The sequence below is a fragment of the Melozone crissalis genome, unplaced genomic scaffold, assembly GCF_028551555.1.
Source record: "Melozone crissalis strain CALT ecotype California unplaced genomic scaffold, PUWL_Pcris_2 ptg000038l_1, whole genome shotgun sequence".
In the NCBI taxonomy this organism is placed as follows: domain Eukaryota; kingdom Metazoa; phylum Chordata; class Aves; order Passeriformes; family Passerellidae; genus Melozone; species Melozone crissalis.
This window is the reverse complement of record NW_026535816.1, coordinates 5,149,168-5,175,060: the sequence shown is the minus strand read 5'-3', so window position 1 is coordinate 5,175,060 and position 25,893 is coordinate 5,149,168. Positions and strand designations below refer to the sequence as shown.

General features: G+C 39.3%; 1 protein-coding gene across 3 annotated transcripts in view; it reads left to right on the top strand.

Annotated features, from left to right (window-relative positions):
* USP47 (ubiquitin specific peptidase 47) overlaps positions 1-24,285 on the top strand; it is a 51,408-nt gene extending 27,123 nt beyond the window's left edge. For 2 of the 3 annotated variants that reach the window (XM_054283657.1, XM_054283656.1), the window contains exons 9-28: positions 3,158-3,253; positions 3,344-3,496; positions 4,848-5,015; positions 6,724-6,855; positions 7,570-7,646; positions 7,958-8,013; positions 8,552-8,664; positions 9,530-9,634; positions 10,958-11,165; positions 11,579-11,694; positions 12,606-12,725; positions 13,941-14,718; positions 16,303-16,478; positions 16,640-16,720; positions 17,747-17,862; positions 18,565-18,683; positions 20,140-20,270; positions 21,650-21,697; positions 21,789-21,919; positions 22,874-24,285. In XM_054283657.1, coding sequence (XP_054139632.1) covers positions 3,158-3,253; positions 3,344-3,496; positions 4,848-5,015; positions 6,724-6,855; positions 7,570-7,646; positions 7,958-8,013; positions 8,552-8,664; positions 9,530-9,634; positions 10,958-11,165; positions 11,579-11,694; positions 12,606-12,725; positions 13,941-14,718; positions 16,303-16,478; positions 16,640-16,720; positions 17,747-17,862; positions 18,565-18,683; positions 20,140-20,270; positions 21,650-21,697; positions 21,789-21,919; positions 22,874-23,048 — 3,099 coding nt within the window. In that variant the 3' untranslated portion in view covers positions 23,049-24,285. The remainder of the gene's footprint in view (positions 1-3,157; positions 3,254-3,343; positions 3,497-4,847; positions 5,016-6,723; positions 6,856-7,569; positions 7,647-7,957; positions 8,014-8,551; positions 8,665-9,529; positions 9,635-10,957; positions 11,166-11,578; positions 11,695-12,605; positions 12,726-13,940; positions 14,719-16,302; positions 16,479-16,639; positions 16,721-17,746; positions 17,863-18,564; positions 18,684-20,139; positions 20,271-21,649; positions 21,698-21,788; positions 21,920-22,873) is intronic. The other variant, XM_054283658.1, reaches the window with a different exon arrangement.
* Positions 24,286-25,893: the final 1,608 nt, after the last annotated feature.

Below are 25,893 nucleotides of genomic sequence, written 5' to 3'. Positions count from 1 at the left end.
TTCTTTGTTTTTAAGGCTAGATCAGTAACAACGAGGTCTTGTATTTTTCATTGAACATACTCTTTGAGCACAGGAAAACTGATGACCTCTGAAAAACTGAGATGGCAGTTAGTTTCTAGCTTTTTCCAACAGCAGTTTCACCTAAATGCCACTTGTTGTGTAAGGCTTCATAAAGGTCCTTTTCTCCTATTCACAGGTTTTACAAATTTACACATTTATGAAGGCTTGCAGTAGGGCACTTGTCAAACTACTGACTAGATCATAACACATTTTTATGGAGGGGAAAGTTCTCTGCAGTGCCTTTCTTAAGCCAGACAATAATTAGGTTGAATTGTTACAACATTTTAGTGTGCTAAGTGATAAAGATCTCAGAATATTAAAAACTGAATACACTCAGAACTTGGCTGGACAAGGCTCTGAGCAATAAGTCTAAAGTTTGACCTGATTTGAGCAAGGGATTAGGATCAGATGATCTCCAGAAATTTCTTTCAGCCTGTATTGTTCTTTTGATTCTTTGAACTAGAAAGAAGTTTAAATAGCTTTTGTCACCCTAATCTGTAGCTTGATCACTTAAGCTTTATTTTGAAGTGTGTGTAGGGGATTTTGGAAATGGTCAGTGACTCCAAAGGTAGATAAGAGCTGCCACGTTGAAGGTAACTGCTGAGGTAACACTGGCTTTGGTGGCACTGCAGGGCAGGGATGTGAGCTGTGAGAGGCTGTGCAGCTTGGCAGCTTTGCCCCTGGTTTTGCTGAGTAAACTGTCAGAGCAGAGAGCAGTGAACTACACTAGAGCAGGAAGTGTATTAAGAAACCTCCTAATCAGCAGAACTGACCTTGGTGTAAAGATTATATAAGAGGGAAGAGAGTCAGCCTGAGGAGCAGCAATGATGATTATCCAAGGATTGAAAAATACATGGCTATATATATATATATAGCTCAAAAGGAATGGAGGTCCCAGGAGCTTCAGTCAGGCCTTTCAAAGCACAGCCCACAATGAGTGCTGAGCAGTGAAACCTCAAGAGTGATGTAATAATGCTTCATTGCCTTCTCAGGGGTCTAAAGCATCATCACTTCTTGCCTTATGTAAAAATTTGTAGGGTGCTTCCTTGTTAAATTGCACATCACATGAGTCTACATAAGCATTACACAATAATTTATGTCCCATCCTCCATATATTCCCATTTGTATTCATGTTGATACATGAGCTGCAACTTTTTTCTTACATTTGAAATATACTTTTCTTGCCTTAACTGGCATTTGGCTCACAAGACAGTTCTGTCACTGGTTATGATGTCATCATGTGATGTTTTCTGATTCTTGTTTTCTGTGTTGGCCATTAACTTCTTTGCTTTTGCTGAAATAGTTGTGAATAATAAAATACAGCAATTCATTTCTTCTACTTTCTTTTTAAGCAGGTTCTAACTTGTTTAGTCTTTTTCCTTACACTTTAGACTGAGATTCCTCACATTTCAGTACATAATCTTACTACACACTAGCTGTCTGTGGCCCTGGAGTAAAAAGCAACTCAGCTTCTGTAGCATTTAGGAAGTAAAGACATAGACAGCAGCTCAATTCAGACTCTGAAATGTTTTCATATGTCTGGAGAGTCTCTGCCCAAGAGCTGTGATTTCACACTGTTCAAAAGCCTTTCTGGCTGGCTCAAAAAATGGGAAACTGAGCTGACTGCCTTCACTGTACAGTTGTTTTATGGAGTTTGGTAGGTCCTTCATTTGTGAATAGTTGTCACCTGGAATAGAGTCCATTTTTTAAAAGTTCTTTCTCCTAAAATAGCAACAGAGCTTTTGGAAAATACTTGCTTTGTTGTTCTTGCTGATTGCCTCCATTCTTGGAAAGAAAGAAGGGAGGAGAGAAGAACTGAGGGCTTTTGTGAAGAACTTGGCATATCCTTGATTTGTTCCCAAGGTGGGATTTGCCAAACAACACAATTTAGATACCAGTCATAGGTTCTTTGCCAGCCATGTTATGACTGCTGAGTTTACTCTGCCCAGTTAAGCCCCTTACTCAAAACTTCACAGGAACAGCCACAGACCTTCATTAACAAATGATGATTTAAAAAAATGATGGCAAAAAAAAATTGTATTTGCTTTCACCTCCATGGCTGAACAGAGAATTTCTGCCTTCCACTTGGAGTTCAGAAACCCAGAGCCTATTGGCTTGCAAGCTGTGACTGGGTTATAGGTTTTAACCTTGAACATCTCTGGGTGAAATTCTTCAGTGAGCCCATCTCAGTACTCCTGGTGAATTCTGTTTGAACAAGTTGGTTCTCAAGTATTTACACCTTAATATGCAGTGTCATTGCTGCAAATTGTGTCAGTTTGGTTGTATTTTGAATATTGATTGCTGTCGTGAGGAGCAAAATAGAAATTATTGAAGTCCTGGGCATTAGTGACAGAACTTGTGGGGTTTTTTGAACTACCCCAAACTAGGCAGCTGTCATAAGACAAAATTCCAGTTATTGCTTAGTTGCCTCATAAGGTTTAGCTAGGAAACTACTTCTGTCTTTATAGGAGATGACCTTGTCCGATTCTCACTCCTTTGGGAGCAAAACCCAAATACTCTTCCCTCTGTCCTCTCCCCAGCTTTCACTTAAAAATAGGATCTTCAAATGTAGTTTCCTGACTCTTGGTAGAGCCAGGACTAAGGCTGTCTTTATGCAGGGCATTGAGAAACTGAGTCACATTTTTTTCTGCTGCTTCCTCTTTCCCCCTCTAAATACCAGATTGGCTCTTTTGAGAAAAACTCCTTTAGAAATGCAGACGAATCATCTCAAAATTCTGGGAGAACAAGGACAAGGCAGGGTTTAAAAATAAGCTCATTTTCACAGCAGATGACTTTACAGACACGACTAAATGTGATGTGCAAGGTAACAGGAGTAAATGGAACTATTGAACCAAAGACAGTTGGGATTCATCAAATACTGAATGAGATACAATTAACAGTAATTGTGATTTTGCTGGGTAGAAATGTTGATTTCTGGTTATGTTTACCTAGCTATTGTGTCTGTACCAAAATTTGTCAATCAAATTTTGGTGGTAGATTTAAATGAATTATTTGTATGTGTTTGCAGTCTCATTGCAAATTTATACCTGCATAGTAAACACTGTTTAAAAACGGGGTAACGTGTTTTTATTCTTAGGAAGAAGCACTGCATGCTTTCATTCAGCCCGAGATCCTTGATGGCCCAAATCAGTACTTTTGTGAGCGATGTAAGAAGAAATGTGATGCAAGAAAGGTAAGGACTAGTCAAATGATTTGCAAAAATTACTTTTAATAAATACCAATCCTGCTCACAGGGACATAATCTTGTCCTTGTGTCACTCAGGGCCTGCGGTTCTTGCACTTTCCGTACCTGCTGACATTGCAGCTGAAGAGATTTGACTTTGATTATACCACAATGCACAGGATTAAACTCAATGATCGCATGACTTTTCCAGAGGAGTTGGACATGAGTGTCTTTATTGATGTTGAAGATGAGGTAAGGTATTTGGTATTTAACTTCCTTCGAGTTTCTCATTCAGAAAATCAAAATTCTAGTCTTATAAACCCATTTTAACAATATTATTCAGCTACATATAATGTTCTTTAGCCATGCTAGTGCTGTAATTTGAAGATTTTAAGTCTGTCCATATGGATTTTTTTTAATATTGCAAACAAACATGTTCTCTGTAGAACATGTTTTGGGTTCCTGCTTCCATAAGGAAGCTCTTTCAGATTTCTTACATCTTTAATAGACAAATTTAAAGACACGAGTCTCAGGGCTTCTATACATACTCCAATTCCAGAAGGGAAGATTTATCTGAAACTTGTGTCTGAATTGTGTTGGTCATAAGAGGTGATGTAAAGTTTCAAAACTTTGAATATTGAAGTTAGTCCAGAAATCATTAATAGTTAATTTCTTCCCTCTGAATCAGCATGTAGTTAGTGTATACTGTAGAAATAAGATTTTAATTTTTTTTGTTCCCATCAGTCTTCTGGCTTTTTACTTTTTGGGTTTTACCAAAATTCACGTTGTGCTCTTACATTCACCTAGAAGTATTTACTGTGCATTTTGCATTGAAGACCAAAGTAATTTCTCTAATTTCATTCCTGAAAACATTTGTTGGCTTGCTCTGGTGTAAGAGAAATACTGCCTGGATGTGCACATGGAGAGGCTTTTCTGGCTCTCTACAAACCCTTGTCTTAGGAAGGATCCCATGTAGACAATTTGATACCTCTCAGGGTGGGATAAATAACAATGAAGATTGATCTGGGAGGACAGAACACAGATAAAATTAAGGACTGTCAGAAAATCAAAACAATTATCCAGAGGCAAGAGGATCAGGTAAGAGATGAGTGTACTGAGTGAGCTGCATTCACAGTGTTGGTGACACCATGCTGTTAAACTAGCAGAACACTAATCAGTCTTACTGTAATACCTTGGCTCAGTCCAGTGAGTTGAAATGGAAAAAAAAGTCTTTGGTTGTGACTGAAAATATTTTCAGTCAGTTCAGATTACCAGGGCCACATCACAACAGATTGTTTTTTGGTATCAGACTTCCAGGTACTGAATTGGGATACTGGTGAGTGGAATAGTCTAGTAACAAATATAACTTTGCCAAGTCTGAGAGCTCCTAATTTCTGTTCAGTTGCACACAAACCCCAGGAACACTGAAGAGGTGGACTGAGGACACCAACAGAAACAAGTCTGTTCTTGGTGCTGAATTACAGAGGTCTCTATAGTTTTTGAGGAATTTGATTGCTTCACAGAGTGGATTTTTTCATTTCACAAGCACTGTTATTTCCTGTTCCATGTAACTTTGAATGTTGTAAAATGTCTTATTTTTAAGAAGTCTCCTCAGACTGAGAGTTGCACTGATAGTGGAGCTGAAAATGAAGGCAGTTGCCACAGTGATCAGATGAGCAATGATTTTTCTAACGATGATGGAGTTGATGAAGGAATCTGCCTTGAAAGCAATAGTGCAGCAGAGAGGATCTCCAAAGCTGACAGTGAGAAGGTATGGGAGCACTGGCTGTTAGAAGGGTGGGCAGGAGGCTGCAAGGGGGGACACAGCTGGGAAGGCTGACCTGCATTCACCACCAGGATATTCCATGCCAGGTTCCCTCTGGGCACCATCGTGCTCTGCAGGAAAACTGGGGGCTTTCCAAGGTTGTTCAGAGACTGGGGGGGAAGGGGGTGGGGGTGTGCTGAGGAATGCCTTTGCATCACTGCACTATTCATTTTTTGTATGTTTCCTTTATCTATTAAACTGTCATTGTCTCCAAGTAGTTCCCACTTTTGCTCTTGTGATTTTCTCCACCATCCCACTTGAGGGGAATAGTGACTGACTGGCTGGAGGGATGCTTTGTTCTTGGCTGGGGTCCACCCACCACAGATGTAAATGATAAATATATAATTCATTCCGACATTGAAGGTGAGGTGAGAAGTTGGAAGTGTGCGAGTTTATTTGAATTTTCAAAAATTGACATTACAACAAAGGAAAAAATTCAACTGATTTGGAGGTCACCTGAGATACATAAGAGTCTTCCCAGCTTGTCAGACTGAGAATTTCCAATAACTTGTTTTGCCAGCAGAGCCTTTAACTGAAGATCTGTTTTGCCTTGTGAGCAGTGGTTTTACTTGTGGCCAGCTGTCAAAGGTCTACCAGATTTAGCTACAAAGTAGTAGAAGACAATTGGGAAGTTTTGATTAATTTTATAGATGAAGCCAAGGGTCTAAATGTTAAATATTCCTTCAGTCATCTTAATATAAAGGAATTAAATAGCAAGTCAGTCCAGGATAGCAGCCATCCTACTGTGGGAAATCAGGGTTGGTAGAGATTGCTGATGAACTTGGTTGAGTTTTCATGGAAAATGTTGACCTTTATGGTGATGTCCACAATATGTACTTCATGTATTGTTGTTCAGTGAACTCATCTGAAGTTAGCTTTCATTCAGTCTTGGTAGAAAGCTTTTTGGCTTCATCTGGTACTTTCTGTAAAGTAACAGTTTTTAAGGCTGACTTGCATGTTAATCTTCACATCTGTCCCTGTTTGTATTTACCTTGAACCATTTGAGAGGGTGTTTTTGGTATATGTTCTAAATACTGTCAGTCTTAGTTGGAAATGATGAAAAAATAATTTCTAGTCACTTGACTGGAACAAGACCAGAATATTTTATGTGTCTGTAATGCAAGTGGGGTGTCCAAGTATTGGCCAGTTGTTTCTTACTACTTGTTCTCAAGGCAAACAAGCTGTCAAGCCAAGCTTTTTGGTTTGGATATCTTAATAATGGATGTGGGATATGCTGAGAACATACAGTGTTTCTTCTACATGATCTAAAAATATCCTTGTAACACTTGTGATCAGTGTGGTTCAGTTTTATTTTTTCATTTATATGCAGCAGTGAAGGCATGTGCTCAGTGCCCCCTATTTCTATCCATTTATCTATGGAAAAAAAAAGGGTGTAAAGCATCAAGTGTGGAGAGGGGTGATAGCAAATAGACCTAAGCTTTGTAGCTACAAACTGCTGAGTGAAGTTTAGCATAGCAGAGCCTGGTTTTGTTCAGTGCCTATTGCATTAATTAATCTCTATTACACAGATCCACTCTTTGCATCCAACTATTTACCTGGGTTTGTGTCCTTATTTTAAATTTTTTTTTAAATTACCATTTGCTTAGCTTTTCTTCACTGAGTATGTTTCACACCTTTTTTCTTCTCTCCACAGAGTTCTTTGCTGTATGAGCTCTTTTCTGTCATGGTTCATTCTGGAAGTGCTGCTGGTGGCCATTATTATGCCTGTATAAAATCTTTTAGTGATGATCAGTGGTACAGCTTTAATGATCAGCATGTTAGCAAGGTAAAAATAGTAATTTTTGTTATGTTTTCTACTCATAAATGGACCAATAAGTTTCTGTTTCATGGTTTTCCTCTTAGCTGCCCATAAAACCAGTTTCATTATACATATTTCAAGTATTTCCTCGATTTCATCATCTCCTAATGTCCTGCCATATGCATATGTTTCACTCATCAGCTAAACCACTAGATTTCTAGTGGTTTGGAGAGTCTTTATTTATGTATCTATGTATTTTTGTGTGGTGGGGAAAGGAGTGTTTCTCCTTGGCAGTGGTGGTGGGATGGTTCCTAAAGAAGCTGTCATTCATGTACAGACCAGGCTGTATTTCAAATTTTGTCTTCTGTACGTGTGAAGAGCATTTCTTGCTTAGAGAAGTGTTTGTAGATCTGTTGCAGTCCAGACTTTGCTCTTAAACCTGTCCAGCTGATGGAGGTGTTGCAGCTGTCATCCATAGGTACTGTTGCAATCAGGAAACTTGGTCTCTTTCTCTGAGAAGTTCCCACTTTGAAAACTAAACAAGTCTGTTTGCATTCATTGTAAAATGGAGAGCCAAATCACTTTGAAATTGTTTTTGGAAGTCAGCAAAAAAGCAAAAATATTTTTATTGTTGAAATTATTAATATAGTGTGTTGTGTAATGCCATGTTTCCTTGTGAGAATAAATGCACCTCGATTAGTTCAAGTTTCTCAAACAATCATTACATTGATTTTCTGTTAGATAACTCAGGAAGATATTAAGAAAACATATGGAGGATCTTCTGGAAGCAGAGGATATTATTCCAGTGCTTTTGCTAGGTTAGTATTACTGTAATATTACTTTTCTTTCTGGTAATGTTTTAGTGTAATGCTATGAATGGCCAAGGTGCATATGCCTAACATGTTACATTAAAAGTATTAGCAGATGCTTCAGGTGGTTGTAAGAACTACCCTGACTGCTGTTTCAGATCATTAAAATAATGTGATATTTATTTTTGAAAATCATTCTTGGTTAGTGTATAACTTAGATATGATATAGCTCCTTACTGAAAGATAAAGAAACCAGAGCAGCTTCTGAAGCCAATATTGTCTCCTGAGTGGTAAATTCACTGTCTCTTCTCTTCCCCCAGCTCAACAAATGCTTACATGCTGATATACAGACTGAAAGATCCAACAAGAAATGCAAGTAAGTTCAACAGTTGTATTTGCAAAAGGTGTTCTTTTTTTTTTAACTTAAATGTTGCATGTAGTGGTTTTGTTTGTTGTTATGAAACAATGTCATAAAGTACACTAACCTGCATGAAGTGCAGTATTTATTTTATCATAATATAGCGATACCTTGAGACTTTTATTATCAACTAATTCACTTTCTGGAAGAGTATTTGCACTTACTGTAAAAATGGATTAAGATGACTGAAGCAGTCATCAGCTTCAATGTATTTACTACAGAAAAGCTTTACTGATACTGGAATCTTTTGCTACTATTGCCTTCTTGTGTTGCTGATAACATAAGCAAGGGGAATCAAAGACTGACTTCAGTTTAATTTGAATAATATAAAAGAGAACAGGGCATGGTGTAGTGGGAAATTTATGTGGAAAAAGAGTGGGGTGAAAAGGCAAGAAAGATAACTCAAATATACCTGTAATGCCTAAAGGTGGAAATGTAATGCTTGCTGTGGAAAAACTGTATTTTTTAAAAACTATTGCTTTGTTTTTACTGGCAGAGTTTCTTGAGGCACATGAATATCCAGAGCACATTAAACAATTGGTACAGAAAGAGAGAGAATTAGAAGAACAAGAAAAGAGGCAACGTGAAATTGAACGCAACACGTGCAAGGTTAGAATTTCTGCTGGACTGAGCAACAACACATTGGTAGTGGGAAATGTTTCTGTAGTAAACAGTGATTTTTTTACTACAGTGCAAGGGCTCCTTTGTGATAAATGTTTGCACTAACAATTCTTTTAAACAAATTCCACACCTGTTGGAAAGCTGTACATAGTGCAGGCATCTGTTAGAAGTATTCACCAGACATTTTTGTTGAATTCATGTATTGCATGTGGATTTGAATTGGTATTAAAACCAAAACAACTTAGCACTTATTTTAAGCAAAATTACTTCCAAAGAATGTGTAATGCAGCACATTGTGTTTTGTACTGTTAAATCTTTTCCTATTGTGACCCTTGACTTTGTGCAATGTTGTTTCTTAAACTAATTCTAAACAGTTACTTGACAGAAAGAGCAGAACTTTTTCAAACCCTAGATTTAATGGCAAAGAAAATTGGATCTCAGTGTCTTACATGCATGGCAGTCAGCTGCTCTATCTATGAATCAAGTGATTTTCTGAGGAAGCTCTCTCATTGCAAAATGTGTAACCTCATGCGAAAAAGGAATTTCACATTCATTGTTCATGTGTGCATTTGGCTTTGGAGCATTTGCTCACTGCCTGTGCCCACAAGATGTTCTGGTTATAGAAGCTGTACCCTAGCTGGGAGAAAGATTCAGATGCACACAAATCCCTCATGTGCCTTTGACATACTCTGTCTGCAGTTGTATAACCAGCTGAAAGGAAACTGTCCCACAGCTGAAGCAGAGCTAAAGGTGTATTTCATATTAGATTGCATGGATATGGTGTTTTCAACTTCAATGGAAAGACATTTGAAAATGTCTTCATGATAATTTTTCTTCCTTTTGTATTGCATAGATTAAATTATTCTGCATGCATCCTACAAAGCAAATAATGATGGAGAACAAATTGGAAGTTCATAAGGACAGAACGCTGAAGGAAGCTGTGGAAATAGCTTACAAGGTATGCCATGTGTAACAGAATAGTTAAATTGTTTGTGGTGATTTCTGCTTTGTGTCTTCAGATTTTTAATTTGGAATACTGTGGGAGTGTTTGAGAGGGCTTGGCTGTGGGGATTTCTTGGGGGGTTGGTTTTGGAGGCTGCTTCTTGGGAAGTTCTGTATAATGGGTTTTTTGGTTTTGTTTTTTTAAAGGTGTTGTCTTTTGTCATTATTGATGAAGTTTTCTGTCAGTAGCCATCAGCTGATTGCTGATGCAGCCTGCCCTTGTGGAAGGCAGTATGATCTGGCATACCCTTGTTTTAAACTCAGACAGTGAGAGTTGCTGTTAACTCACTATGACCTCAGCAAATTGAAAGAATTCTGAACACTTTTATTGGCCTTGCAGTAAAAAACCTTATATTAGATACATAATAGAGTCCTTGAGAATCTTCCTGGGTAGCTAATTCAGTAATAGGAGTGAACACCAAGGCCTGTTTGATCTCTGCCTTCCTCAAACAGGTGGGGGCTGAAGACATCAATTTTTGCTCACCTACTTGTACTCTTTGCTTCTTGCTGTGTATGTTTTTGGCTAGGAGAGCACCAGCAAGGCACTTAGATATTTGGGATGTGCTGACATCTTCTTGAGATGCACAGTTAGTGGATGCGACTCCCTCCAGCCTCTAAGATGCCATCTGGTAGAAGTGATAGGCAATGTATTCCTCTGAAAATACTTCTGGGAAATGTCTTCATGTGCCTCTGTACATTCTCTTCAAAATTCCCTTTTTTCTGCATTTTCATGCAGGCATCTATATAGTAGAGGTGGCCTTTGAGTCCCAGTAAAACATCTGTATTGTACTTCAGTATCTGTATATAGGCCTTGCCCTGGTAGGTCCCAGTTGATCTTGATGGGCTGCAGCTGCAATGTCCTTCATTGGGCTGCAGCTGTGGAGGTAGCTGGGATAAAAGGGAGTGGGTTGGCCAGTCAGGGAGAGCCTGGGAGGAGCCCTGACTAAGAAGGAACAACATGCAGAAGAAGGAGTCCATGCTGTGAAGATCTACAGCCATAAGAAAACAGCGAGAAAAGATATGGGACTCTAGAAATACAACAACAACACATCTATTTGAATTTGGAAACATGTATATGTATTGCATGTATAAATGCATATATAACATGTATCTATATTGCAAAATATCTGTGATGTGTTTTCAAAAACCACAGTGGCTGTTGTGAATTCAAGGGGTTCCTGGATGTACGCACAGTGGTTATTTCTAGCTTGCAGGTTAAGAACTAAACTCAGAGCTAAGCTGTTACTGATGTTGGGGGTTCTGTGTGTGCACATTGCAGCTGATGGATTTAGAAGAGGCTGTTCCCTTGAGCTGCTGTCGCCTTGTCAAATATGATGAGTTCCACGACTACTTGGAGCGCTCGTACGAAGGAGAAGAGGATACCCCAATGGGTTTGTTACTTGGAGGGGTCAAGTCAACCTACATGTTTGACTTACTGTTGGAAACAAGAAGGCCTGACCAAGTTTTCCAGTGCTATAAACCTGGTGGTAAGAGATATAATTGCAATATATGCTTTTAGTCTATCCTTATCTATAGTGTGTGATGGCACAAGCACAGAGCTGCAAAACAGCTTCAGTGTGAGGTGTTGCAAGAAAAAAACCCTAGATTTTACAGTCAGTCTTCAGAACTACATCATGTGCTGTGCTGCTGACTTTACTTCTAGTTGAAGCAGGTCTAAGGTATACTAAAATTGGCCAAACTGGAAGGTTTTTTCTTTTTTGGCATGAAATTTGATCAAAAAATGTAATTCTGAAATTGGACTGCTTTCTGAGTTTTCACTGTTTGTATTTAATGCAGCCCCTTAATTATTACATCAGACAAACATAGATGTGTTTTCTTTGTCTGTTGAATTTTCTCTGTGTATATGTGTGACTTTGTTTTCTTTTTTCTCCTCCTGCAGAGGTCATGGTAAAGGTTCACGTAGTCGACCTGAAGACTGAATCTGTTGCTCCTCCAATAAGTGTGCGAGCTTATTTGAATCAAACGGTGTCAGAGTTTAAACAGCTCATTTCAAAGGTACTTTACAGTCCTTATGGACTTGTGTTACAGAGTTTTCATTTGTTGTCACTGAAGTGTGTCATGATTTCCATACCTCAAATGAGAGCCTGCACCTTTTGCAGATCGTGCTGTGAGTCCTGTCCAGCAGGGTTCAGTCAGAAGCTACAGCTGAGTTTGTCCATCTGCTCACTCCTGCTGAGAGCAGCAGGCTGCTTCTTGCTTCCATGCAGAGTTAGTACCTTTAACATCCTCACTGAGAGTCCAGCTGGTGACACAACTAATGAACTGTCACCACACAACTGAACCTAAGTGTAACTTCCCCCAGCTTTAGCATTTGACACCCAACATCCAAAGCTGTCCACGTCCATATTACAATCCTTTTCTTCCCAGTAGCCCTGTATTACCAAGATGCAAATTGATTTTTACATGGTTTGAAACCAAGGGACATTACTGCTTCCATTGCATTGGAAGACAGATTGCATTTTCACATTTCTGTGTAAAATAATTCAGTAGTTGGTGTAAGTTCATAATAGTTGTTATAAAATAAGATTCCAGGAATTTGAGTTCAGTCTAAGAATTAAGTGAATACTGTGCAAAACCTGTTGTTCAAGAAGATTTTTAATTTTCAGTTGGTTCATACGTTAAAGATAAGACTATTGTCATAAATGATTTTCCAGTTCTCTGCAAAGTCAGGCCACTTTATGCTTCTGACCTTTTGGAAAAACTGACACTTGCTACATATTAAAGGGTGGAGGAAAGGCACTGGGACTGAACAGGTTTGCGAGATTTTCCCCCCAAGTTCTCTTTTGCAATTTCAAAGTTGATGGACAAACCTGCTCCTTTCCCAGTGAATAATCCCAGAAATGAAGCAGCTTTTTCAATTTTGAAGGCATGTGTGATGCCCATGTTCTGTCCCTGTCCTGTTTTAGGCCACACACCTGCCCGCTGAAACCATGCGGGTGGTGCTGGAGCGCTGCTACAACGACCTGCGGCTGCTGAACGTCTCCAGCAAAACTCTGAAAGCTGAAGGCTTTTTTAGGAGCAACAAGGTACGTCCTCTGCTTTTTGAATTGTCCATTCCTTGTGTTTGTGGTTACCTGTTGTGTTATAAAAGGCATGGACAAGAATTGATAATGGATAACTGTCCCAGATTTTGCTCTGTAGTGTGTGGGTTTCTGTGCCTGGTACAGTGGTGCTGGTGAATACTCTAGGCAATTTATGAAACCAAATGTGCATAGGAGAGAGTGGACTGAGAATCAGACATGTGGCTGTTACCCTGGTTCAGATGATGCTGAGCTTATCAGCCTTGTGAAGAACACTGTTAAAAGTCAAGCATTCTTAGGGATCAGACTATGAAATTGCTGTGGATGTGTTTGCTAAAAACACCTGAACAACTGTACCTGCTCTTAGTAGTATTAAACTTCCTAAGAAACAAATATCAAAACTAAAAGCAAGTTTTCATTGGGTTTCTATCTTAAATTCAGTAGTGTTCACTGTGAAGATTCCCCCTGGACAATTTACATTACTTTTCCAAAAAATACTTGTATGATGCATTCAGAAGAAGAGTGACTTAGCACTCAACTAACTTTAACATTTTAAATGCATACATTGCCCTTTTTTACTGCTGTAGAAATAGCCCATCTTTTAGCACATTTTGCACATCCTCTGTCTCTGATGTTGAAGCTCAATATTAAATCATCTTGATGAAGAAAGATTAAGGAAGACTTGGATGGCTCACAGCTGAGCAGAACAGTGGCACTGAGTTGCTATTCAGTTACTTAGAGGCCTTTCTCAATCAATGTTGCTACACCATGGAGCCCTTTGACAAAGGGAAGAGAGCCATTTAATTTGCACTATTGTTGAACATGTAGACATTTAAAACTTCTTATGACACTGTACTAGAAAGTAAAGACACAGCCTGCTGCAGTGGTGGGTCTCATTGCTGCCATAACAGTGCTGTGCACAGGTGAAGGGTGCACGTGGAGCGATCCATCAATCCACTTCTGGATGTGTTTCCTGCAGCTTGTCAGTCTGCTTACAGTTCACTCCAGTCTTAAACATGGTTATGAAAACAAGGAAAAGTGAAATCATTATTGAACTGCAGACTCCTCGGTCTGTCTTTTTCTAAGCGTGTATTTTAACATTTTGATTAAAGGTGATGTTTCTTGATGGCATTATTTCCAATGTGTGCTCAACCCCGTGTTTGCTCTTGTTGCATTTATTGAAAAGAACACTACATGGTACAACACTTCTTTCCTGTTCAGGTGTTCATTGAAAGCTCAGAGACCTTGGACCGCCACGTGACGTACACGGACTCCCAGCTGTGGAAGCTTCTGGATCGCCACGCGAACACCATCAGGCTGTACGTGTCACTGCCAGAGCAGGCTCCTGGCTCTCAGCTCCGACGGGCCCTTTATCAGAAGTCTGCTGGGGCTGCAGGCAACTTGGAGGAACCTTGTGAAAGAGTAAAAGGACCTGTAGGTAATATGAAATCCGTAGAGGCGATTTTGGAAGAAAGCACTGAAAAACTTAAAAGCTTGTCCCTGCAGCAGCAGCAGGAGGGAGATAATGGAGACAGCAGCAAAAGCACAGAAGCCAGTGATTTTGAAAACATTGAGTCACCTTTAAATGAAATAGACTCTTCAGCATCAGCAGAAAACAGAGAACTTGACAACCAAATTCAGATTTCTGATGCAGAGAACCTGCAGTCCGAGGAGCGGTCTGACTCGGATGTCAACAACGACAGGAGCACGAGTTCAGTGGACAGTGACATCCTCAGCTCCAGCCACAGCAGTGACACTCTGTGCAACGTGGACAATGCCCCCCTGCCCCTGGCCAACGGGCTGGATTCCCACAGCATCACCAGCAGCCGGCGCTCAAAGGCCAATCAGGGCAAGAAGGAAACCTGGGACACAGCAGAAGAGGATTCTGGGACAGACAGTGAATATGATGAAAGTGGCAAGAGCAGAGGAGAAGCACAGTATATGTACTTTAAATCAGAGCCCTACACTGCAGAGGAGGGTTCAGGAGAAGGGCAAAAATGTATGTATTCTTTTTTAAGTGTCTTAAAAGAATTCTGTGGGTTTTACTACTTAATTTATGTGCTGTGTTAAATAAGTCTAATGGCAGCATTGAAAAACTTGATTATAATGTCAAATTAAAGCTAATGGAAGTGCTGACAGGATGTGATGTTCAGCAAGAATCTATTTTGATCTTATTATAAGTGATTACATATTTGAAAAGTGTCTTGCTCTTTTGTTTCTAAGAAAATGAACCTCTGCTGAAGTGTATTGATGGTGTTCCCTGAAGAGCAAGCTGAGCTGCCTTCTAGTGAAAGGATCATAGTTGCATCTGCTGCTGCTGATTCACCTGTTTCAGAATGCACTTATTTAATGTGTTACCATTTAGGCTAACAAACCCGAAAAGCCTTAGTCATTTGACTGTAAAGAAAATTCAAATATACTTGATATTGATGATTTAATTCACTAAATGAAATACAGTGGGTACAGTGAGGCATATGGCTGACATGAAAGTATCCAAACAAGTGCGGTATAAGAGCCTAAGTGGTATATAATTGTCATAAAAAATAAATAATTTCAACAACTCTTTGTACCTGCATGTGCTTTATAACTAACAGAATAATAATAGAAGAATAATAGGATGTAAGATAAATATTTTCAAAGGCAAAGGCTTTCATGTCAATCCAGAAATCTGATTGTAATAATAATAGATAAAGAAGAGTTTCTCACAGAGAAATTGATTTGCATCTACTAAAGCTTTGATAAAATGACTCCTTTAGCTTGGAATGGTCTTTCTTTAGGGCTAATTCTGAACTGCTTTCATTTTTCCCTGTTTTGTTTTGGTTGGTCTAGTTGGATTCAGGAACTACTTGTTTGTGGTGATTTTGATGTTATCATAGTACACATAGTACACATAAACAATTATCCTGAGGGGAAAGCTTGCTTTTATTTTTAATATAATTAAAATAATTTATTTGTTCACTTCAGTATTCTGGATAATTTATTCTAGAGTGTCATGAAGTTACATAATCATGATATAGTTTGTAGTGTAGTACAAATTGCATGTATTAAGAAGAACAATTTCTAAAGGTAACTATTCCCTTTACATTCCAGAATTTAATGTTACTACAGTTGTTCCTTAATTACAACATTATTCCATGAAAAAATCCCTTAATCTGGATTTGAGCTTGTCTTGTGATAGCCTGTGGCCTTCCAGAACATAGAATTTACCTTTTTAATGCCAGGAAGGAATATAGAAGGGGCTGGGTGGCTGTGCCCAGCCAGTCCCAGCACCAAAGCAGCTCCCTGTCCTTTGAGGCACAGAAAGCTGGAGGAGGATTTAGCAGTTGCTCCATGGAATTCTGTTTGTTTTCTAAACTGCTGTGTCCCCCAGAAATATCTGCCCATAACCACTTAAAACATAAAAAAGTTTTTAAAGGTTATGATAACATCATTAGATAAAGTGTAAATGTAGCCAGTAACCATAATTCAGGCTTTTCAGTACTCTTTTGCTGCAAGTGCTAACTGAATATATGGAAATTGTATGTGAGTGCTTTTTTTTTGTAGCAAGGTGTTTCATACCATTTTTGTCTTTATTTTTGCTTAGGGCTGATGGTGCATGTTGATAAAAGAATTACACTGTCTGCCTTCAAGCAACACTTGGAGCCTTTTGTTGGAGTTCCATCTTCTCACTTCAAAGTCTTTAGAGTCTATGCCAGCAATCAAGAGTTTGAGAGTGTTCGGCTGAATGAGACCCTTTCATCATTTTCTGATGACAATAAGGTTGTTTAGAAGTTATTTTGAATCATTGAAAGTATATTGGTACAATATAGATAAAGTTAATTTGTAACAGGTGAAAGAATTCTTTTGGTCTTGGTATCATGTTACAAAACACAATTCTGATTTTGGTACCAGTTCTAACAGATATTCCTTTTGCATTCTAGATAACTATTAGACTTGGAAGAGCCCTTAAGAAGGGTGAATACAGAGTCAAAGTCTATCAACTCTTGGTAAATGAGCCTGAGGTAAGGCATTGGAAGTTTCAATGCTGATTCATGAAAATATTGGTGTGTGCCTTGGCCGAGGTTTTGCTTCGAAATGTTGGAAAAAAATGAAACTCCTTTTCTTCATATTTCTCCACAAGGGATATAGAAAAGATTTAGAGAGGAAGTTAAGAGATTATTTCTGTTCCAAGTAAGCAGTTGGAATGTGATTTACACTATCTCTCAAGTGTCTCTATTTCTGTAGTGTAAATGGAGGACAAGTGAATCGTTTCTTTGTTTCCCTTAAAAGTGTGACAGTCACGTAGCCTTCTCTCCAAAGAAGAAACTGTTTGCTTGTGGCTGTGGTTTCCAGTGATGCTGAACTGATCTAATTCATCCCATTCATGTGCTGCAGATGGTGCTGGTCAGGAGGGTTATCTGGGTAATGGTCCCTCTGCATAAGGCAAGGCTGAAACAAAAGTGCCTCTCTTGCAGTAAGGCAGCTCATGCTTGTTACATCTTCTGGGACCTGAAAAATAACATGAAAAATACAGAAGTGGTTATATAGATTGTGGACTGGATAGATTGCAGTCTTTACAAGTTGACTTTGTATGCACTTCAATTTTATTTTTTGGACAAAATTGCAGAAGATGTATTAATAATGGATAAGAGACTAAGCTGAACTGCTAAAGCAGGGAATAAGATAAATTTAAAAGCAACTTCCACGGATGGAGCTGTGTCTAATCATGAAAGCCAACAAAATGGCATTTTTATGATGGTGTGGCTTATTTAATTTGAAAGCTCCTTTGCCATTGTGTGGAATGTGAATGTAATGGTAGCATTAGCAGCACAGCACAGGCAGGCAGAGGGTTGGAGTGCCCTGCCAAAGGGCTGCTGCTACACTCATTGGTTCCACCCCATATTAGTGAATTCATTGCCTACCTTGTTAACAAGAAACTTGCTGATCTTTTTGCCATGTGGATGGGACTGGTCACAAGGCATTAACAGTGGTACAGTTTTCTGTTTGAAAGAATTCTGTCCTTTATCTCTTTCTATTTATGTTCACAGCCATGCAAGTTTCTTCTAGATGCAGTTTTTGCTAAAGGAATGACTGTCCGACAGTCCAAAGAGGAGCTGCTTCCTCAGCTTCGAGAACAATGTGGCCTAGACTTGACAATTGACAGGTAAACCTGATGAAATATCATTTTAAAATGTGTTTGGGGATTTCTTTCCTCTTGTGGAGAAAGAAAATAATGGAAGAAACAGAAATAAATTGCTGTGGTCTTTGAATCAGTTTGTGAATGCAAACACTAATTCAGCAATTCTTTACTTTCACACAAAATGAATTCTGTAGGGGATAACATTTACATAGAATTGCCTGCAATATATCTGCAACTTTAGATCTCTCTAATGATGATTTCCTTCAGAAAGGGGGATAATAAGTAAATCAGTTCTTAAAAGAGCCACCTGCTCTCTACATGCAAGCCCAGCATAGATCACTGCAGCAAATTGCTTGTGCAGCATCACTGTGTGTGTGTACAGCACTGATCTGGGCTGTCTGCCCTTTACCATAATTGGGTAATCCCTAATTAGGAAATGGTTTTCTTCCTTTAAATCCCTACATATTTCCTGCATTGAACAAGTGCAGTACAGAATTGTTTCCCTTGTGTTTATGAATGATTCAGCACTAAGCCAGCAGTGACGCCCTGCTGTCAGGATTTCTCCTGAACATTAAACTTGTTCCTGTTAAACTTCACCAAGCCTTGAATCAATGAGTTGTAGTATTTCAGTTTTGTCAGAAAATGTTCAGTTTTGATCTCTGCCAGTGCTAAGTGTTCATGAGCAGATAGAAACTCTCACTGAGGTTTTTTGTGATGTATTTATAGGTTTCGCCTACGAAAGAAAACCTGGAAGAATCCAGGCACTGTGTTTCTGGATTATCATATCTATGAAGAAGATATCAATATTTCCAGCAACTGGGAGGTCTTCTTAGAAATACTTGATGGTAATGATTTGTTTTTGAATTAGTATTAGTGATGACTAGGTAGCTGAAATATGTACATGCAGATACATAATGCATTTGTATAATTTAAGTTGGCCCAGCCATTCAGTCATTTAGTAATTTTCAGACAGGATTGAAAACACTTCTGTCAAGGAATTTGGAACCAAAGCTTCTGTTCATCAAAACAATTTTTGAATCAAAGATTAGAGAGCAGAATGTTTCTGAAATTCTGCTTAATATAATTTAAATTATGCCATTTCTTAAGCATTCCTTTGCATATACACTTAAAATTTTGATTCTGAATTCAAAAGTAATTTAAGGGTAAGAAAAATGGGCCATGCTCCTTGGCCTCTAGATTAACAGGTACTGCAGTTAATGTATAGATGAAGAATGTGAATTCCATTCACTCAGGAATGTTCTTCCTAGGCATACCTGGTGTAAGAAGTCTCACTTAGCTCTTAGCCAAGTATTTTGGGAACCGTGTTCAATTCTGGTATTTTCAGTTTTAACAGAATTATGCCAGTGAAGGTATCAAAATTTGAAATGAGCCAGGAGATCCAGGAAGCCTGCAGATTCCTATGGACATATGTATCAGCTCCTGCTGTAGTTCAGACTTTACAGTTCAAAATTTTTGTTCAGCTCCTGCTGTACTGTTTCAGTAGTGAGTAGGTCTTGGAGATACAGCTTCAGACACTGGAGCCCACCTCACTCACCTTGCAGATTACAGGGCTTCCAAGTGTTCTGCAACAGTTTCCACCAAAACAAGCATGTTATGTTAGACATAAATGTCTAATCCTCATGTTCTGCATGCTAGATGATAAAAAATTAGGCTAATTAAAAATAAAAAAATAAATCAGCCCTTGGATATCATTTCTGCTTATCTAATTGTAATATAAACAGTATTGTTCCATCAGCCAGAGACAGCTCTGAAACCTGGAACAAGGTATAAACAGGCTGGAGGCAGCAAATACTAAAACTCTTGAAGGTGGTGGGTGAAAAGATTATTTGAGTAACAAGTGTAGAATTGGTGAGGGAAATCTAGAAGTTAAAAGGGAAAAGCTTATTTTGGTAAAGGAGGTGAAGCACATGAAGAAATACCAGATAGCTGAGGAAGGTCTTGTGCAGATGCCAGACCTGGAGTCAGCCTCTGGTTTGGGGGATAGATCTGCCATGGGTAACTGAGCTGGGCTTTATGGCCACTGCCCTATGGCTTCAAAGAGATTCTGCCCATGAAAAATTCATTTATAGGAGCTGGTAACAGAAAATTTCAACTAAATCATAGTCCTTTCCTCTTCCCCTTTTTTACAAGTGAACTGCTTGCAGCTCACTGGGTTACTTGATTTGTGCATGTATCTCTAGGGCAGTCTTCCATATTAAAGTATCTTTAAGCTATGGACAAACTCTAATTTAAAATAGGATATTTTGCAATGTTAATACAAAAAATTTCTTACTTTGCTAGGAGTAGAAAAGATGAAATCCATGTCACAGCTTGCTGTTTTATCAAGACGATGGAGGCCGTCAGAGATGAAATTAGATTCTTTCCAGGAAGTAGTACTAGAAAGCAGCAGTGTTGAAGAATTAAAAGAGAAGGTAAAATGTGTAATATGATGCAAGTTTCTTGTGATGACCAAGAGCCTTATTGATGTTCTCTGGTGGGAAGCACAAGGATGTCACAGCCCCAAAAATCTTGTTGTGTGGTGATCATTTTTCCCTGGGAACTGATAACCTATCCCATCCCATTACCAAGCCACATGAATTATCAACTTGATTTCTTAGTTTCACCTAATGGTCTGGTCTGAAAGTATTTGAGTGAATACACGCAAAAAAAGAAGTCACATCTTGAAGTTTAAGCAGCTGAATAGTACCTTTGTCTCTTATCATCAGAAAACACACATGAAAGAAAAGCTGAGCTATTGCCCCAAAAGAAAAGAAAAGAAAGAAAAGCTGAGCTATTGCCCCAAAAGAAAAGAAAGAAAAGCTGAGCTATTGCCTCTTGGTGTTTTTTCAAGCTAATGTTTTGTTATTCCAAAATACCAAACCTTTCAGCCTCCTCATATTTGAATTTGACAACTGTTGCTGTATCAAGTAGGCTGAACTGTGTTTTGGTTGGAAAGACGGTGTGGCTGTGATATGGTTTGGTTTTACTCAGGGTCAGGATGCTCTAACAGGTAAGCAGACCTGTGTCATGCCAGCAGAAATCTGAAACTGTTTTGTTCATTCAATGTATCACAGGGTTCCACACTTGGAGAAATGTTTATTTATACATGGCAATACCCAGTTGTTAGGAGGCCACCTTGGATGTTGAGGCCAGTAAAAATGCTGGTGTCAGTGACCCTGAGAATTCCTAAATTAGGGGTGGTAGTTCACAGGCTGGGTTTGTGTTGTACAGATTAAGCTATGGGCTGCTTTCTTGCATTCCTCAGGTAGAAATGAAGTCATAACTACAGGTTCTTGCACGCAGTCAAGAATTCCTCCTCACTTGTGTCTGAAGAAAGAGTTGGCTGCCTTGTTTTCTTGCCTTAAGAATTGATGTGCAGGGAGCAATTTTCTTTCTTAAAGTTCTGGTAGGAAGTGCAGGTGTGTGGAGGTGGGTCTTAGCCATGCATACTTTCCAGCTGTGCCTGCTCCCAGATTGACTGGGTAACACCTTCCATGTGACACAGGGTTTAACTTGAGGCACTTGGTCTCTTTGTATCTTGGAACTTGAATGTTATAATTAATTGTTTCTATGAACTTTTTTTGTCTCCCCTTCAGTATTAAGAGAAGTGTGATGAAATGCTGTCACAGCAAGCGTCACTTGTGACACGCTGGTAACGTCAGAAATGTTAAGAATGTGTACTTGTCACTTCAGTTTTGTACATTGGAGGACTTGCAGATAATTCCACTTCTAGATTTGGCAGCTGTTCGTGTTATGTAGACACTGTAATGTTGCTTTGGAATAGTATTAAATGCACCATTTCTCTTCACAGCTAAGTGAAATAAGTGGAATACCCTTAGAAAACATTGAATTTGCAAAGGTAAGTAAAATTTTATGGCTTTTTACCCTTTAATAGCACAGATGTGTGATTATGAGTTTTATTGTATTCACTAAGTAATTGCTTTTTTCAGGGTAGAGGAACCTTTCCCTGTGACATTTCCATACTAGAGATTCATCAAGACTTGGACTGGAATCCAAAAGTATCTACATTGAATGTCTGGCCCCTGTACATTTGTGATGATGGTGCAGTAATATTTTATAGGTGTGTATTTCATTACAGTATAATAAACAGTGCAGAAAACCCCCTGTGGTTAACATCTGTGGGGTGATGTAATGGACAGGAACATAAAATACCCTTTGTTACCTTAAAGAAAAGGTTTGAAACATTCAGCTGAAATATTTGTGCTCCTCAGCTTCCTAAAAGCCTGAATATTAATTAAGGTTAAGAAAACAAGAACTGTGTCTTTTTACTCAATCCTCCCTCCTGAACCACTGAAATTAAAGCTAGTTGTTATGCTTGAGTGTGTATCTGGATTTAATTTCTTAAAATAGAACCATATCCCATGTGGAGTTAGTGAGAGTCTTGCTGTAGGTTTTGGAGAGCAAGGATTTTATTGTCTGGGTTTATTCCTTTGAGAAATTAGTATGGATTCTTTTTAAAAAGCCTGTTATGCTAAAAATTCTGTTAATGTGGGAAATGTTGATCAGCTGAGGGCAGGAGTTGAGGACTGAGAGCTTGAATATTGTCATTTCTCCTAAACTTGGTGGGGCAGCCTCATGGACACACTGCTGTGGCAATTTGCATAATTGCATGTGAGCTGGGGAAAACCAGCTGGTTAATAATGTGCTGGTCCTGATGAAAATGACTTGGGAGAACATCTGGTGAGGGCTGGCTAACACACAGCTTCCAGCTGTTGGCACTGAGACCAAAAGCAAAGCAGAGCTGTGGTTGTCTGTAAAGAACAGGAGTAATGTGAGGGAGATGGAGGAGTATGGGCTTGTTTCTTGCCCTGGTTTGTAGTCAGGCAGAACACTGAATGTTTCTGCTGGAAAAGCAGGTTTGGACATATTGCCTGTTCCTGCAGAATAAAGCAATCCCTAAGAAATATTATGCTTAGTTGTGGTTTTTACGAAGTTGCTCCAAGCTGAAAAAACCCCAGAAGTCTGCTTGTGGTTACTGTATTGATCTGAATTTGAACATATGTTTACATTTTAGGGATAAAACTGAAGAATTAATGGAATTAACAGATGAGCAAAGAAATGAACTGATGAAAAAAGAAAGCAGCAGACTCCAGAAAACTGGACACCGGGTAACCTACTCTCCCCGTAAAGAAAAAGCACTAAAAATTTATCTGGATGGAGCACCAAATAAAGATTTGACTCAAGACTGATACTTGCTATAGCATTTTCCCTGGGGAATTTTTTTTGTTTCCAATCAAAAGGTTCACTACTACTGTGTAGTGCCATTACGGCAGGACATTCATTAGGTGTAAAGCGCTGACACCAGCACAGCCGGGCGGGGCCGGCCGCAGGCAGCGCCCGCTGGCCACCGTGGGACTTGGAATCATGTTGTGCACTAGAGTCACGTGTACTGTAAAGCTAAAAGGGATGTGCAAATAAAAGATTAGAACTCAAAAGTGGGCGGGGAGGGAAACGAGTGGAAATTGTTGAGGACAGTGTGCACATAGTAGCTAGTGAAACTAGCCTCCAACAGGATACTCATAGCTTAATAATAAAAGCTGTGCAAAGGCCATGAAAGAATCCTTTTCTCTGTTTGTTTCACTGATACACGCATTACCTCATCAGAGAGTCTGGAGTAGATGTTAACTCATTGGTTCTAGGACAGCGGCGGGGAAGGGCCGGGCGTGGGAGTGCTGCAAGTGTCAGGTTTTAGAATATTCTTCCATAAAACAGGGGCTCAGAGAGTGTCTGCAGGAAGCTGCTGGCAGGCCTTGTTTGTTTGCAGAAGTGCTGTTGTAAGGTAAAGTGGTTTTTAATAGGTTACCGACGAGCAGCTCTAGTGTATTGCGTTCAATGTGTAAATAAAATCTGCCCTATCCATTTACCAGAACTGCAGTTCAGCTATTTACCATGCTATTCTTTACACATATCGACATTCATTGTGTACATTTGGAAGTATAGTTGCCTATTTAAATTTGTATTCATTTTATGTTTGACGATGCTGGGTACTTTAGGGTTGTACTTCCCCTTGTTAATGAAGTTTTTGTTCTGTTCTGCTACCTTTTGTACATTTTGTTTTTAAGACTATTACAAGTTTGCATCTTCTCCACCTGCTGAAAGTCAGTTTATTTTTTCCCAGAGTTGATTCCATAGCTATATGTAGTCAAATATTGGGGCAACCTCTTAACACCTCAACGTACGAACTCGGTAGTTCAGGCTGTGGTGCAAAGACTGATGCAGTCAACATGATTTCATTGCAAAGCCTAGGAACAGCAAGTTTTTGCTTTGGTCCATAAAGATCAATAGAGAACAATTCTCCATAGTTTTTGGAAAAACCACCTAATTTATAACAATCAAAAGATTTTGGTAAACTTTTTCATGCCAGATGCTGTTTACAACAATGAACATGCCAATAAAACATTTGTTCATTCTGTTGTGTTATTTTAATCATTAAATGCTGTGTTTTTTATTTTAAAAATTATGGAATTGTTTCATGGAAATACAGACTTCCCAAGGCAGTGCTGGAATTGCAAGGCTGTGTGTTTGTGTGTATGTGCACACCCCCTCCATGTACAGAGTGTGGCAGGAACTGGTTCATGGCCTGGCTGCTGCTCCTCTTTACATTCACACCACACTTTTCTTCAACTCTGAGTTTCCTTTTCCAGAACTCAGTTTCTCACCAGTGGAACCTCCAAGTTCTAATTATGATTGGCAGCTAAATGCTTCTCCAGTGGGAAAGGGATGTTCAGTAACAGAATCTTCAGTTCTTCCTTGCATGCTGGCCCACAGCAACCTAAAAATGCCGAGGGATGTGGCAGCTTGGGAAGCAGGCATTGCACAGAGGCATTCCCTAAAAATGCTGAGGGATGTGGCAGCTTGGGAAGCAGGCGTGGCACAGAGGCATTCCCTAAAAATGCTGAGGGATGTGGCAGCTTGGGAAGCAGGCATTGCACAGAGGCATTCCCTAAAAATGCTGAGGGATGTGGCAGCTTGGGAAGCAGGCATGGCACAGAGGCCTTCCCTCATTATTCCTCTGTGCACTGGGCTGTGCTGCCTCTGGGCCAACACAGGTGAGGTTGGAAGTGGGGGCAAAGGGAACAGAGAGGGAAATGCCATCCCCTGGGTAGGGAACTTCACTGAACTACCATTTACCACAGGTAGAGACTGCTAAAGCATCCTTAAAGCTTTTGCAAGAGAGAAATGGATCAAGAATTTTCCTCAAACTCAGGTATTTGGAGAGGCAAAAATGTAGAGATCAAGTCTGGGGATGGCAGCACCAAGAACCTGAAAGGAGAATAGTGTCCTTAAGAGGGCAGTATTCACAGAGAGTTACTGCTCTCGTGGATGTGGTTTGAAACAGGAAAATAGGAGTGGCATTTAATTCCTTCTCTTTGGGGAGAAGGGGCTGTCTGAAGCACAGTGTAATAATAATAATAATAATAATTTTATTAGGGATAGAAAGGGAGGGTAGACCCAGTGAACTCTCAGAGATGATGTCTGTGTGTGTGTGTTGGTGTGAGAATGGGTTGTAGAATCCTTAAACCACAACTAAGACAGTTACAATGAAATATTATCCTCCCTGTTTATAATGATAATGGCTATTCATTATTAATTTTGAGACCCAAGGAATTTTTTGAAAAGCCTTACACCAGAAGTGGGGAAAGCTGTGCAGATTGGTGGCACAGTCCAACACCTGCTCTGGTTACTGGTGATCTGCTGTTCCAAACTAGACACGAGCAATTGGGATTATCTGGGAAGAAGCACCATGGAAAGTTCCTTGGCTGGACCCTCACATCTTGTTTTACCATGTGCAACAACAGATGGAGAAATCTAGCAGAAAACCATTAATAGTGGAGGAGCCATGGTGGCAAAGTGGTGAGACAGCTGGGAGCTGGGGAGTTTGGGGGGTCAGATTTTACTCTTAGCTGGCTATTGATTTTTTAAATCAATGACCTTTTAAGGTGGTAAAAATAACCACATCTTGTAACATGCACAGATTTGTGCCTTTGAAGTATATTAAAAATACAACTCTAAAGAAAAAAATTGAAATTCCTT